The sequence below is a fragment of the Aspergillus campestris genome (assembly GCF_002847485.1).
Source record: "Aspergillus campestris IBT 28561 chromosome Unknown P168scaffold_2, whole genome shotgun sequence".
In the NCBI taxonomy this organism is placed as follows: Eukaryota; Fungi; Ascomycota; class Eurotiomycetes; order Eurotiales; family Aspergillaceae; genus Aspergillus; species Aspergillus campestris.
In genome coordinates, this window is record NW_020194337.1 from 951,730 (window position 1) to 965,563 (window position 13,834).

At 52.1% G+C, this 13,834-nt stretch overlaps 6 protein-coding genes across 6 annotated transcripts; 4 read left to right on the forward strand and 2 right to left on the reverse strand.

The window, feature by feature from the left end:
* Positions 1-484: 484 nt before the first annotated feature.
* On the forward strand, positions 485-2,173 carry P168DRAFT_315735 (Zn(II)2Cys6 transcription factor domain-containing protein; the record flags this gene model as incomplete). Its single annotated transcript, XM_024839932.1, has 2 exons — positions 485-947; positions 1,050-2,173. 2 exons carry the CDS (start codon positions 485-487, stop codon positions 2,171-2,173), a joined length of 1,587 nt encoding a protein of 528 aa, XP_024695815.1.
* A 438-nt stretch (positions 2,174-2,611) lies between these two features.
* Positions 2,612-3,818, forward strand: P168DRAFT_287710 (uncharacterized protein). Its single transcript, XM_024836635.1, has 2 exons — positions 2,612-3,630; positions 3,678-3,818. The coding sequence occupies exons 1-2, from the start codon at positions 3,084-3,086 to the stop codon at positions 3,683-3,685; spliced, it is 555 nt and encodes a 184-aa protein (XP_024695816.1). The 5' UTR covers positions 2,612-3,083; the 3' UTR covers positions 3,686-3,818.
* On the reverse strand, positions 3,779-4,738 carry P168DRAFT_287711 (YbhB/YbcL family Raf kinase inhibitor-like protein). The gene has a single exon (XM_024836636.1). It carries the CDS (start codon positions 4,578-4,580, stop codon positions 3,948-3,950), a length of 633 nt encoding a protein of 210 aa, XP_024695817.1. The 5' UTR covers positions 4,581-4,738; the 3' UTR covers positions 3,779-3,947.
* Positions 4,739-5,731: 993 nt separating this feature from the next.
* P168DRAFT_287712 (MFS transporter) lies at positions 5,732-7,865 on the forward strand. The gene is made up of 3 exons (XM_024836637.1): positions 5,732-5,969; positions 6,032-6,332; positions 6,373-7,865. Exons 1-3 carry the CDS (start codon positions 5,810-5,812, stop codon positions 7,751-7,753), a joined length of 1,842 nt encoding a protein of 613 aa, XP_024695818.1. The 5' UTR covers positions 5,732-5,809; the 3' UTR covers positions 7,754-7,865.
* A 2,562-nt stretch (positions 7,866-10,427) lies between these two features.
* Positions 10,428-12,866, reverse strand: P168DRAFT_91532 (putative MFS multidrug transporter). The gene is made up of 3 exons (XM_024842213.1): positions 12,334-12,866; positions 12,097-12,267; positions 10,428-12,038 (listed from the first exon to the last, which is right to left on the reverse strand). Exons 1-3 carry the CDS (start codon positions 12,564-12,566, stop codon positions 10,529-10,531), a joined length of 1,914 nt encoding a protein of 637 aa, XP_024695819.1. The 5' UTR covers positions 12,567-12,866; the 3' UTR covers positions 10,428-10,528.
* On the forward strand, positions 12,626-13,728 carry P168DRAFT_295155 (SDR family oxidoreductase; the record flags this gene model as incomplete). The annotated part of the gene is made up of 2 exons (XM_024838015.1): positions 12,626-12,687; positions 12,939-13,728. The coding sequence occupies 2 exons, from the start codon at positions 12,626-12,628 to the stop codon at positions 13,726-13,728; spliced, it is 852 nt and encodes a 283-aa protein (XP_024695820.1).
* Between the last annotated feature and the right edge of the window lie 106 nt (positions 13,729-13,834).

Below are 13,834 nucleotides of genomic sequence, written 5' to 3' on the forward strand. Positions count from 1 at the left end.
CATCCGTATCCAGCGAGGGAAAATCCCACCAGCTAGTACCTAGCTCCCCGCTCCTTGCGCGCGTCGTACAGCTCCCAACTATGGCCGGTATGAGGGGGCTCGATGCATCCAGGCTGTGACAGTTACCGGTTCATCACGACCAGATCTAGACATAACGCCTTTTGCAGCGAACTGGCCAACAACTGCCTGTGGAACGAAAAACAAACCCCATGTAACCCGACGACCGGACAACCATGTATAACCTCGGCTGCCGCCCCCCCCCAAAAAAGCATGTTCGTGTTGATTGTGGTTGAGGGTGCATCAAGGTCGTAGTGGAATAGAATTTTTGTCACAATCCCTCATGGGATACTTTCTCCCGTGGTATATGGGCTATTGGGGGTTCCTTGTAGAATGCTCAAATACAAATCTATCGCCGCTGGGGAGACAGCATGCACCCCTCCGACAGGACCCTCTTCACTGCTGTTATCTGGTGACTGAATCCACAATGAACCGAGACAGAGTCGCCAAGTTGTCCCCCGACCCCCAGACGAAAAGTGTTAAAAGGCGCTCGACGTGTAATGCTTGCCAGCAGGCTAAGATCCGTTGTAGCCATGATAAGCCCTCGTGCCGCAGGTGCCAGAAGAACAATTTCGAGTGTGTTTACAGCATGTCTCGTCGACTAGGCAGACCAGCGAAGAAAAGAGACGGCCTACAGAGTCTTATGGATCAGCAACCTGGTGAACGTGGCAGACATCAGCCCATCAAGAGAATCCGGTACCCCAAGAAAAAGAAGGTCAAAGAGGAGCAGTCTCAAGAGAAGCTGAGCGAAGATTCTTTCTTGGACGATGGTGCCAGCATCACCTTTGATAAGATTCCCTTCGATGATGGGGCTTTTGGGACCTTGTCCGGGGATGATGCTGGCTTGCAACGGTCCTTGATGGAAGGTGATAGAGAGCCCTCGTTTGTAGGTTCGTCTTTTCCTTCTTTTTCCTTTCTTTGATCTTTTTTTTCTTCAACTCTATTGCATATTACAGAACCCCTGTTAAGTTGGCGTGTTGACAAACATCCAGTTCCCGAGCCCATTGATTTCTCTTCCGATACGTGGCTGCAAGACTTTGCTCCCCATCCGATACCCGACTCGACCCAAGAACCCAGCCTCCTTGACACCTTTGGCGTCAGCAGTCCAAAGCTAGACATCACGTTTGCTACATTTTCAGCCGGGTTGAAAGACCTAGCCACTCCAGTCCGCAACTACCAAGATACTCCCTCCGACGCCCAAGGCCAGCCGCCAGTAGGCTATTACGCACCGCAGGCGGGCTTTTTGAGTCCCAGTGAAGGACCATCGCAAGGCGCCAATGGCCCCCTATCCGTATATCCTGAGAACGTGGAAAGGGATCTGTTTGAGTGGTCGCAGTCACTGTCTTCTTCCATGGAAAACCTCTCATCGCGACACGCCATGGCGACGGATTACACGGGTGTTCTGGGCCACGGCAAGATCCCCGCGCGACAGGGAGAGTATACTAGTTTCACTTCCGAGGAGATGAAGAATAGTGCCGGGCCGTTTGACGCCATCCCACGGCAGAATCAGTGTCAGTGTCACGAACAGACCATTGGAGAACTCATGCGCGTCAACATGTGTGCCTCGCGCACCGGGCCATCTATAACAATCGATTCGGTCCTGAACTGCCAGCGACGCCTACAACAATTGTCCGATACAATTCTCCAATGCGCCGTTTGCTCCAAGACGAGGGTCAACCTTCTTATGGTGGTGGTTGTCAGTATCGACAGCCTCATAACGACCCTGGAGGCGATTATCTCAGTCGAGAGCGGTCGGCTGGAGGGGCTGTTCCCGGAATATTCGGAGCAGCTCTTGACCAGCTACCGGCAAGACATATCTACCAGTACGGATAGCCGACGGTTCAAAGCCGGGGCCTTTCACTTCAAAGCGCACATTGACTCCTGTCCGCTGGTAGTTGGGGGCTTCTGCGTGCCGTCCGATGAGAAATTCTTCTTTGTCAAACAGGTCTTGCACACCAGACTGTCTGGGCTTCTTGCTATCGTCCGGAGAATCCGCTCCTGTACCCAGGAGCTTTTGGCTATTTCTGCGTCACGGGGGAGATTGATCATGATGATGGAGACGGACCGACGGCTGCAGCTTATTATGATGAAGATGAAAATGCTGACCAGGCGGTAGTGGGTCCATGCGTAGAGACTTTGTCAAATTTTGGTTGGGGTTTGCCACATTTTTTTGTCTGAATGAGTTCATGTGATGATATTTTCAGTTCATGAAAGAGCGTTGACTGCTGATTTTGTATCTGTATAACCAGCCGATGAAGTAAAACAACGAAAAAAGAAAAACAAAAGCAAAGTATATTTAGAACAGCTCTTCGCTACTCTGGAATGTCGCACCTCGTCGCTTCTGTTCAAAAATCGTTTATTTTTCCTTTTTATTCCTTGTTCTTTTCGTCTCTCTTTTCAATGTCACTTCGTTTCCCTCTTTTCCCTCTTGCTGCGTGTTTTTGGCACCCCTTCGGAAAGAGAGGCAATTTTGTAGACCTCAGCTCCCCTTGATGTATCCGTATAGGTATTGGATTCCATTCCATCGCGGGGTCGCATCCACGCACTGACGTTCCCGGCGTCGATGGCTGTGCGACCCTAGAGCGGGTCTGCAGACATACGTGTTCCACGATGGCAGGACCTGATAGGGAGATAACAGCGAACAAAAGGATGCCCTGAAAATAAGAAAATGTGAGGCTGTTTTGAAGTTTGCCCTTTCGGTCGCATCACAGGTCATCGTACGCTGATTGGAGGGAACTGTCGCAACACCCGTGGGCTTTCATCCCTGTGACTCGGGCTGGCGATGAGGACTTCCTGGTTGGAGAGGCACTTGGTCATTTCCCGAAATGGTGGTGGTGGTCGTTGGGCAGTTACAGTCAGGAGTGCACTTGGAGATGTGGTTTGGTCTTGAGATGGCTGCGACTACCATGTATCAGGAGTTTTTTCAACGAGAGGCAAACACTCCCTTGCCAAATAGACTACTCGATCATATCTTGCTGAATTTTCTTCCGGCCGCGATGGAGGGAGAGGGCGGTTGTCGTTGCTCCATGGACACATTGCAGACTATGACGGAGATTCGCAGCGTTCACAGGGTCGTGGAGATGGGGACGATCCTCGATCTGGTTCAAAGGGTCTATAACCAGGGTGATGTGATGCTCAAGTGCAAGAATTGTCGACAAAGCCCCCAAACCGCATTCCCCACTCTTCCAGCACTGGCCGAACAGTGTCTCTCCCTTTTTGAAGCGGTCTGTCTCGCGTACGGTATCACTCGCAAAAACGCGCTATTCGACCCGAACGTTCTGACCTTTGACCAGCCATTGCCGCAATTTATCTGCCTGCGGAGCAAGGTGCAGCTGGGTCAGATGGAGCTAGACGAAGGCGAGGCCGGAATGTTGATCCGCACGTTACTGGGCCGCAATTCGGTGAAGCTTCTGGAAATCCTGCAAGCACTGCAAGATATTCTCCGATCACTCTCGAAAGATTCCGGGCAGCCTCAACGGGCGGGAGCGGCGGGTCTTCGTGCGTGCGAGGCTTCCGTCGAGTCTACCATCCACCGGTTCGCCATCTTTATGGAGCAGATTGACGTTGAGACGAGTAAGTCCATTAGCCATCCAGGCGTTGAGAGAGGCTAACGAAGCAAGTAACTTGAGCACGTACCGAGATTTCGATCGCCTAGTATACTCTGGTCTAGATAGGGGTTATAAGAAGGACGGTGGTTTCAAATTGAATAGAGATCCGTTGTCATCACGCAAGGGTGTAAAGAATACAATAGAAGGAAGTGAAGTCTCTAGTGTTACATGATTGGGAGGATACCTCCACGCAAATGTTTGTTGCCTTGGTCCGAGGCCGGTATCCCGCGCTGTAATCGCAGTAGCCGGAGTGTGAGATTACCTGTTCGATCGTCGCGGATCCTATGGCCACGGACGGGCGAAGGTACCGGTCCACTGACCCCATCCAATTACCCTTCCCATGATACCATCCCGGATCTGCTTCTGTTTGACTTGGTCGGGGTGGTCGAACTCGAGTGGCTCGTTCAGGGCGATAATGGTGAAGACGTATCGATGGGTGCCATGGCCGAGAGGAGGTGCCGGGCCAAGGTATGGTTTTTTCATGATGTTTGGAACGTATCTCCATCCCGACATGGTCATTCTGTTCTTGGTGTCTCCGTCCGGTTGAACATCACTGTGGAGAGCCATATTGGTGGAAGGCGGAATGCCGTAGAAGAGACCATGGTTGATGACCATGGAGGGGATTGGAGGGTCGGGATCTTCGCAGAGGAGGATGTACTCCTTGACGGGAATATCGACCAGGGGAGAAGACCAGCATAGTTTTGGGAATCTGCCTATTCCATCTTCCGCGAGGCATGTATGCAGGGCCAACATGGCAGACCCGGTTATGCCGCACTCGGGCGCCTCCAGTATCATGTTTGGCTGCGGGAGATAAAGGAACGCCAGGCTTTTGTCGATCAGTCTGTTGTCATGGCCACGAATGCGGTACAGCAGTCTTCCGAGGAAGTACTGCAGATAGACAAGAACGATGAACATGATGGTCAACCCCAACCGGGGCAGGGTGATGAGGATGATGAGCGGGGAGACAATTCACCAAAGCACAATTGTCACAGTGTGTGTCCCGATGTGTATTTGGTCTAGAAAGACGCGTATGTGAAGAGATAGAACCCAGGGAGAAGAAAAAGAGAGGAGAAGTGAAAGAGAGAGTGGGGGAAATCAGAACAACAATCAATGGACAAGCGAGGCCTGAACCGGCCCGAAACCGGGCATCTTGTAGTTGTATACCAAGACTTTGTCCTCACACACCTCAGTTGCACAGCAAACCAATTGCTTTGATTGATTTCCCTTCCTTTTGTACTTCCCTTCTATCAGAAAAAAACTGTTCTGTCTCAGAGTCATTGAATTACGGTCTAAGACTATTGCTGTGTGGTAGAGCAAATTTGTGTAGTAGTATGGCGCAGGGTTACTCTATAGATACGGGCATCAAATGTAGCAATTGATGCTACTACAAAACCGTTCTTTTTGATATAGAATAAGAATATTATCTCTCTATCTATGAATAATTATAAGATAACATAGACTTCTGACTATCATATACAATGAATCTAAGATGTTAATAAAGAATCTTCTACTATATTGCAGTGTGCGCTGCACAGTACAATGGTCTATACATACAATCATTGCTATATATAGTAGAGTTTGGTCGTTTGTCTAGATTATTAGAGACCCATCCTGTGAAGAAAAAGAATAAGTAACAGTAAAAAGATAATAAGTAATAAAAAAGCAGCTACATCTGTAATATCCGTTACATCCTGAGAACACCCAGCGAAAGCATGCCTGATCAACCAGAAGTCGAAGATATTCTTGATTTTGTAGTATGCTGTAGATGACCGCTGCTTCCTCAGGTGTCAATAACGCCAAGCATCCCACTGCCCGCGTCAGCCGGTCAGGTGATGTAGAACAGCTGACGAATCCCCATTAATGAACAGCACAGCTCACGTAAGCAGCATAGAACTGTTAGCCAATGACGTCGGTCCCTGCATAATTTCTCCAACGAACACCAAAGATGATTGGACAGCCTGAGGCCTCCACATCTCTTGCCCCACTCAAGGTACATCCGTGCGATGCCGATTGTGCCTTCCTGCCTTGGTTCCCCCAATCCCATAGTGAGCGGTACGCTGTTGGTTTTTCGATCTTCCTCCTCTCCACTCTCTTCTTCTTCTCTTCCTTTCCCTCCTTTCTCCTTTACTCTCTCTACCCCCCCAATGGCTTATACACCCCCTTCGCCGTCCTCGCAACCCGAGGACGACCGTCAGCGGCCTCCTCGCTATCCCGGCGAAGATACCGCGCCGACCAGCCGGCGCGAGATTCTCGGATGGTACGCTTATGGGATTGCGGCCGAAGTATTTGCGGTCTGTGGCGTTGGTAAGTCCACGCGACGTGCTATACTAGATTGGGATTTGGTTTTGACATTCGTGGTCCACTAGGATCGTTCCTCCCCATCACCTTGGAGCAATTGGCCCGGGAGAGCGGCACTTTGCAGTCGAGCCTTCTGCCCTGTGTCGGCCCGGGCTCGCCCTCGGACGGAAAGGGAAGCGCCCCGGCCATGCTGCGACGGGATGGCACGAGCGATGAGCAGTGTGTGGTAGGGTTTCTGGGCCTGCGGATCAATACGGCCAGCTTCGCCATGTACACGTTCTCCCTCGCGGTCCTGGTCCAGGCCCTGACCTTGATCTCGTTCAGCGCACTAGCGGACTACGGTATGCTATATCACCGCCTGGAATGCTGGTTGGCCGTCGACATTGACGGAATTTTCCTCCACAGAAAGTAACCGGAAAATGCTCCTGGTCACCTTCGGGGTGGTCGGGTCCATCTCGAGTATGCTGTTCGTCTTCATGGCACCCCCGGTGTTTGCGCTCGCCGCGATTCTAGTTGTTGTGGGTGTGACTTGCTTGGGGTCATCTTTCGTGGTGCTCAACTCGTACCTTCCTGTACTAGTCGCGCATGATTCGTCCGTTCAGAGCGTGTCGAAGGAGCAGGACTCGGAGGAACTACACGACCTCGACCCCGATGGGGGCGATCGGACTTCCTTCGATGATGGCGCTGCCGAGTCCGCCCCACTTCCAGCAGCCGGATTAGGGCTGGGCTCCCCACCCCCTGGGCGAATGACGCCGGAGATGCAGCTATCGACCAAGATCTCGTCCAAAGGAGTGGGACTAGGCTATTGCGCCGCCGTGTTGGTTCAAATCCTAGGCATCGCATTGCTTGTGACACTGTCAAAGACGTCCGTCTCGAAATATTCGGGCACCCTTCCGATGCGACTCGTTTTGCTCTTGGTGGGAATTTGGTGGTTCTCGTTCACGATGGTGAGCCGTCGCTGGCTGCGCACGCGACCGGGCCCGCCCCTGGACACGTCGCGTGGAGGAAGCCGGTGGCGCGTCTGGTTGCGACTGATGGGATTTGCCTGGCGGTCGCTGTGGAAAACCGTCAAGGTAGCCGTGCAGCTGCGCGAGGTGCTAATGTTTCTGGTGGCGTGGTTCATGCTCTCGGACGCCTTAGCAACCGTTTCCGGCACGGCGATCCTGTTCGCGCGGACGGAGCTAAAATTGAGCACGACCCTGGTGGGGCTTTTATCCATTACCGCCACGCTATCCGGCATGGCGGGGGCGTTCTTGTGGCCCGTGGTGTCCCGTCGCTTCGGTCTCAAATCCAACCAGACTATCATGCTCTGCATCGCGTTGTTCGAGGTCATACCGCTATACGGAATGCTGGCTTATATTCCTCTTTTCAAGCGGTGGGGCGTGATCGGGCTGCAGCAGCCGTGGGAAATTTATCCCCTCGCGATCGTGCATGGGATCGTAGGCGGCGGGCTGTCGTCGTACTGCCGGTCGTACTTTGGCTTGTTGATTCCACCGGGCAGCGAGGCGGCGTTTTATGCCCTGTACGCCGCCACAGACAAAGGGAGTTCCTTCCTTGGCCCCGCGATCGTCGGGATGCTCGTCGATGCGACGGGTCAAGTGCGATCGGGGTTTTTCGTCATCGCCATCCTGATCGTCATGCCCATTCCTTTGATTTGGATGGGCAACGCCGACAAGGGACGGCGGGAGGCTCTCGAGATGGCCGAGCGATTGAAAGGATCGCAGGCCGGGAAAGCCTCCGAAAATGGAGACGCCACCGAAGAAGCGGAGGGCTTGCTGGCGCGCTCTTAGTGCCCTTCATATAGATTCATATACATGTATATATCAACGATATTTCCTTGTGTACTGGTCGTCGGTGGAATGAACGTCTGACCGCGACCTACGAGACCCATGAGATAGAAACTTTTAGCATGATCACATAATTCCTGGACTTTCTGCCCTAGACCCTCCACCGGGGAATATAAGTAGAATGCATTCCCTCTTGCCAGTTAGACTCCTTATCATGGCCGCTAGTGGTGCCGTCCTAACGGGACATGTTCTCAGCCGACTCTAGGATGATTCGTCTTAGTATAGTACATTCTTCACGTGGTCCATAGGGAATAACTCATCTCACGCCGATCATGGGGTCGCAACTGCATCATCGAAGCCAGACTGAACTCGACTGCATAGGATACACACCACTAATCGAGAGGTCGCTGGGAAAAGAAGCCCTGTTGTGCTGTTCCTTGCACAACAACATTACTCCCTAAACTGCTAGTAGCCTGGCCCCGTCATTCGCAGACCATCCGTCCAGCCGTATGCCCGATTCTGTTCTTACAGCGGTATGTACACGTAGCCGATTCACCGAGCATTGGTGATGGAATTGATCAATCGATACCTCGGCTGTTAGGAGTTTTATTGAAGGGGGAAAAGGGCGTGTCGTCGATAGTTGAAGTCATCTGGCTTGAAATTGTCCTCTATACTTCTTTACTCCTTCAACTACAAGTCTTCTCCATGACGACCAGACCCCCATCGCTTTGGAAATGGATGTCGGATACGCCGGTTTCGACGTGACGTCTCTCTCCGACTCCTGCATCCATACCTCCCTTGTTCTGTTCGATTACTGGCGAACGAACGACCGGCGATCAACATACGCTTTGTGTGTTTATCTGTACTTCAAAGGGAAATAAAACATCCCGTTAGTTGGCAACGGGAAGTTACTTGATGGTGGGGACTTGCGGCCTGTCTTGCTGGGCCTGAAGTGGAGGAATAGGAATAAGTGGAATGATTATTATAGACGTTGTCTGATTATTTGAGCTGCTATATTGGAAAAGAAATACCCATAGAATTGAAGGATATTGGTCAACAAATATGGAGATAACTTCTCTTAACCAGCTTGCCTGTAGGTGGGCCATGGAAGGGTGAGCACCGAATATCAGGACTTGTAGAACCCCATATACGACGTCTAATGAAAAATGCGTGATGATAGCCTTTCCAGTCTAATAGTTTCAAGGTAATCTCCTATTGATATAAGAAATATACCTTCTATTAGGCTGTCTGAATGTGTGGAAAGGCCTCATCGCTGCGTACAATGTGATACCACGTGATTAGGGCTGGCAACATCTCCATCACTGTCAGATTGATACGCCACTTCATGTCTCCAGTATCAATTATAGTGGGCTGCATGTTGATGTCTTTCTGACGGGATAGTGGTAGTCACTGGGACTAGCAGTGACATCAAATTAGGTGGACATGACAGAGTCTGGACTGCAGAGTCATTCACTGATCTCTCGTGTCATCCCCAAGATCACAGACCTTTTACCATGTTGGATCAGGATCAACAAGATCACTGGGATCAGATCGCAGAATCGACTAGATCACCCTTCTGTAATTCACTGCAATAGGCTTCCTATCTGGGTCGTTCACCCTCCAGATCACGCCCCCCTCCTCAGGTATAAATATCCCCTCCTCCCCCCTCCCTCCTCCTCTTCTTCTTCTCTTCTTTTCTCTCCAAAGCCTACTGGTTATCCCATTTCAAACCCCTTTGCAAACATTCCCCTGTTTACAATCTCCTTTCCTTCCACTTGAATACTCCCCATGATGAAGCCTCCTCTTCCAGGACATGGAGAGGTAGTCATCGATAACCGACAGCGATCCACGGCCCGTTCTGGGCTACGCTGTCAAACCTTCGATATTTCTGAGGCGGTTGCGAAATCCTGGGGGACAATTCAACGATGACTGAGATGGCTTGGCCTCCATATCGACTTTCGTTTGGACCCTCCAGGTACGTCCCATGACACTTTACATAAACGCATGTACCGTGACTATATTGCTGTTTTCTGTGTTCTTTTCTCAGTTCATTGACCGTGTCTTCCCCAATGGTGATTCAAATCCCCAGAGACTTTCAGAGGAGAAGGGCTGGCCGCAGGGCCGGATACTGCATTGCCTCCAGTCTTCTTTTGTACGCTGAGCGACCATGGTTGGTGTGGGGTTGTGTAGTGTCCGACAAGATGCAGGAGCGCTACTGCCCACTTCTTGTCAGGCCCTGAAGTTGGCTAACGGTCAATATTTGGTCTCATTTTTCCTGATGATGAGCAGCATATCTGGTCGGTTAGACTGAGCTGACTCTGAGGGGGAAGGTACCCTAGGTGGGGTGTTGGTATGGGTGTCTTCCTTTGTGCACGCCTCGATGATGATAACTATCTTCCTCACTTTCTGAGAGGCATCTTAAGCACTACTTGCCTTGTTATACATTTCTTCTCTTTCATTCCGGTTGTTTCTCTTCTGCTTTGGGCTTGTTGATCTTCGCTTTCATTCTTGCTATTCTTGTCTTTAATTCTTGTTGTTCTTTCCTTATTTGACAGCACTTTAGGGCTTTGAAACATGTATGTACATAAGACAATCAAATCGTATCATCTGGCCCTTGTCGTGGCATAGAATAGCATAGCATCAGGGGTAGTGAGTAATCATCCACATGTATAGGCTTCCCCTCCAACTAATCTTCAATTTAACCTTCTTTCTCTGTCTTCATCGCTCATTCCAACCTCTAGTCGTCTCTTCTGTCAATCTCCATACTTCTGTCTTCTCTCACACAACTTCTTGCGCGGTATGTGGACCATTAGCAGCCTCACTGCTCACTCTGTTGGCTCCCTCGTTCGCAGTAGACGCATTGCTAAATCTGTTCGTCCCATCAGGTCCCGAAATTCGATTCGCACCGTCAATGTTGCCCTCCTTCTCCCGCAGATCCTCTTTATCGCTGTCCGGGTCTGCAAAGGTAGCTTCACGCATGAACGGACTTCGTGCCCGGATGGCCGGCCCCTTGATCACCAGCACGATAGGCACCACCGACAGTGCCGCGCCGATGAATCCCAGCAGCGACCCGGCCCAGCCATACCCGAGATTATCGAACAGCTGGTACGATGCCAGCGGCAGGAAGGCGCCGAACGTATTACGGCCCAGCGAGGCGGCCGACAACGCCGACGCGGCGTACTTCTCATACGAATCCGTCAAGTAGTTGACGACTGCCATGTAGATGGAATAGATTCCCAGACCCGTGGCGGCGATCCCAATCGTCGGCACAATCCAGGGAACATGCGGGAAACTCGCCCAGCCATACCAGAACAGTCCTCCCGTGAACAGCAAACTCCCTGGGATAGAGGTGTACAATCGGGCTTCGGGAATCGGCCGACCGGGCTTTTCGGGATTGTGACGCGCTGTTCGGAGGTAGATCCAGTCTTGCAGTGGGTTGATCAACGTGCCGATCAGAGCACCTACCGAGATCGCTAGCTGGATCATCCCAGTTTGCAGAGTGTTCATCCCGTAATTGTGGCTGAAGGTCTGCACCACGCTCGAAAAGAACAGGAAGAGAATACCCCAGGCGAAGCTGATCCACAGCGTGAAGAAGGCGACCACGGGCTCTGTTAGGAGCATGCGGGTGGGCCGCTCAAATGATACTTGGAGGAGCTTCAATACGCTCTGGTGGTTGATTTCAGCTCGCGCGTATACCGGCTGTCCTGTTTCCTTACGGATCTTCTTGGCCCGTTTCGACAGGATGACGTCCTCTCGCGTCTCCTTTAGCAGAAGCCAGAACACCGGGATTAGCGCTGCGTTGTAGATGATCTGGATGTAGAAGATCCAGCGCCAGGGGCTTTTCTTGTGGATTGCCTGGATGGCGGACCCGACGAACGGACCCAGCGCGATGCCGATGACACTGGTCAGTCCGAACAGCGACATGGGAATACTACGTGCCTTCTCCCCGCGCCAGACATCGCTGATACTACCTCCGACAATGTTGATCGCCACGGACGACGCACCACCACCGAAGAATCGTGTTACCACCAGCGTGGCGAAGTTCTGCGCAAAGGCGGACGGGAAAAGGGACACCACGAGGATAAAGTACGCCACAAAGTATCCCGGCATGCGACCCGACGACTCGGTCAACGGCACGAAGATTAGCGGCCAGAATGCGGCGCCCATGTTCCATGACGCCGTGGCCCACGCCAGATTGGGAAATGGCACATTCTGGACGTGGAAGCGCTGCGCCATGTATTCATTTCCCGCGCCGTACGAACCGGCGGGGATACCGGTGAGAATGGAGCTGCAAGTGGCATGAGATTTAGCATTTCGTCATGAATGAGCCCACCCATCGCACATACATTATACATATCGTGATCGTCAACGTCCACTTGTACCCGTTGCCCCAGTTGAACGGATTATCGGGGTCGTCTGGTCCGCGCCAGGTGTGTACTTCTAGATCCTGACGATCGCGCAGCTCATTGTAGCTGACTTGGCCGACGTGGGTATCGCGGTGGAAGAAGGCTTTGACACTTTACGGCGTTAGTTCCCTGATCGGCGGGGTAGTGATCGGCAAGGTGATCGGCGCTACAACATACCGTCCTAGGAATGAATCATTGAATTCGTTGGTGTGCACTCTGGTCAAGCCACGGGAGCCGCTAGGCTGAAGCTCGCTGCTCACTACCCTCGTGGCCATTTCAATTGAATTTCGATTCGAAGTATAGGGGTATGCCGGGTGATGCGACAGCTGCACCGGCTGGATTCTATCTACTCTACATCTCAGGAAACCACAGTATGGTGCCTGGGTCCGCACCCATGGGAGGTAGGTCATGTCGTCATCGATATCGACCGTGCCCAGAATTCCCTATGGGTCGCGGCCAACAAGACATGATGCGGGACCTGACAAGGAACCCCGCCAAACAGGGAGGAATTCATCACCACCAACAAGAATCGTCCGTAGATGATATCATAGGCTGACTCACCATGAGATCATCACGACCGGTGTCACCGGAAGCTGTCCTATATGAATGCACGACTCGTCCGGTCTTTTTGCACTCAGTAACTCAATAATCTCATAAACTTCTACTCTCATCGAAGTCCTCCTTTACCAACTTCCTCAATTACAATTCTCCGAAGCACCACCCTCTCCTGAATCTACCTCTCCTCAAATCACCAATCAACCAATCCACCAACATGCCTCAAGGAATCCCCCCCAGAACAACCTCCTCGACCTCTTCAGCCTAAAAGGCAAGACAGTCGTCATCACAGGCGCCTCCGGGCCCCGCGGCATGGGCATCGAAGCCGCCCGGGGCTGCGCCGAAGTCGGCGCCAACGTCGCCCTCACCTACGCCTCGCGCCCGCAAGGCGGCGAGAAGAACGCAGCAGACATCAGCAAAGACTACGGCGTCAAGGCCAAGGCCTACAAGTGCGACGTGGGCGACTTCGACAGCGTGCAGAAACTCGTCGATGACGTCATCAAGGAGTTCGGCCAGATCGACGCCTTCATCGCCAACGCCGGCAAGACCGCCAACTCGGGCATCCTCGACGGCTCCGTCGAGGACTGGATGGAGGTCATCCAGACCGATCTGACGGGTACCTTCCACTGCGCTAAGGCGGTCGGCCCGCACTTTAAGAAGCGTGGGACTGGGTCGCTGGTTATTACGGCTTCGATGTCCGGGCACATTGTGAACTTCCCGCAGGAGCAGACGAGCTATAATGTTGCTAAGGCCGGGTGTATCCACATGGCGCGCTCGTTGGCGAACGAGTGGCGTGACTTTGCTCGTGTCAACTCTATCTCGCCGGGTTATATCGATACGGGGCTGAGTGACTTTGTGGATCAGAAGACTCAGGATCTGTGGAACAGTATGATCCCTATGGGTCGCAGTGGTGATGCGAAGGAGCTGAAGGGTGCGTATGTGTATCTGGTTAGCGATGCTAGCACCTACACGACGGGCGCCGATATCTGCATTGACGGCGGGTACTGCGTGCGGTAAATGTTTATAATGTATCACGACTATAATTTATCTTATGACGGAACAAACAAATACAACGGTTCAAGGAATCCATTGGAACTACACAGTAGTCCAGTAGTAATCGTAG

Coding starts and splice junctions, on each gene's coding strand:
- P168DRAFT_287710 (XM_024836635.1), top strand. CDS start 3,084: ATGGACACATTGCAGACTATGACGGAGATTCGCAGCGTTCACAGGGTC.
- P168DRAFT_287711 (XM_024836636.1), bottom strand. CDS start 4,580: ATGTTCATCGTTCTTGTCTATCTGCAGTACTTCCTCGGAAGACTGCTG.
- P168DRAFT_287712 (XM_024836637.1), top strand. CDS start 5,810: ATGGCTTATACACCCCCTTCGCCGTCCTCGCAACCCGAGGACGACCGT. Junction 5,970..6,031: donor ATTTGCGGTCTGTGGCGTTG/GTAAGTCCACGC, acceptor GTGGTCCACTAG/GATCGTTCCTCCCCATCACC. Junction 6,333..6,372: donor TATCACCGCCTGGAATGCTG/GTTGGCCGTCGA, acceptor CTCCACAGAAAG/TAACCGGAAAATGCTCCTGG.
- P168DRAFT_91532 (XM_024842213.1), bottom strand. CDS start 12,566: ATGACCTACCTCCCATGGGTGCGGACCCAGGCACCATACTGTGGTTTC. Junction 12,268..12,333: donor AATGATTCATTCCTAGGACG/GTATGTTGTAGC, acceptor AACGCCGTAAAG/TGTCAAAGCCTTCTTCCACC. Junction 12,039..12,096: donor ACGATCACGATATGTATAAT/GTATGTGCGATG, acceptor TGCCACTTGCAG/CTCCATTCTCACCGGTATCC.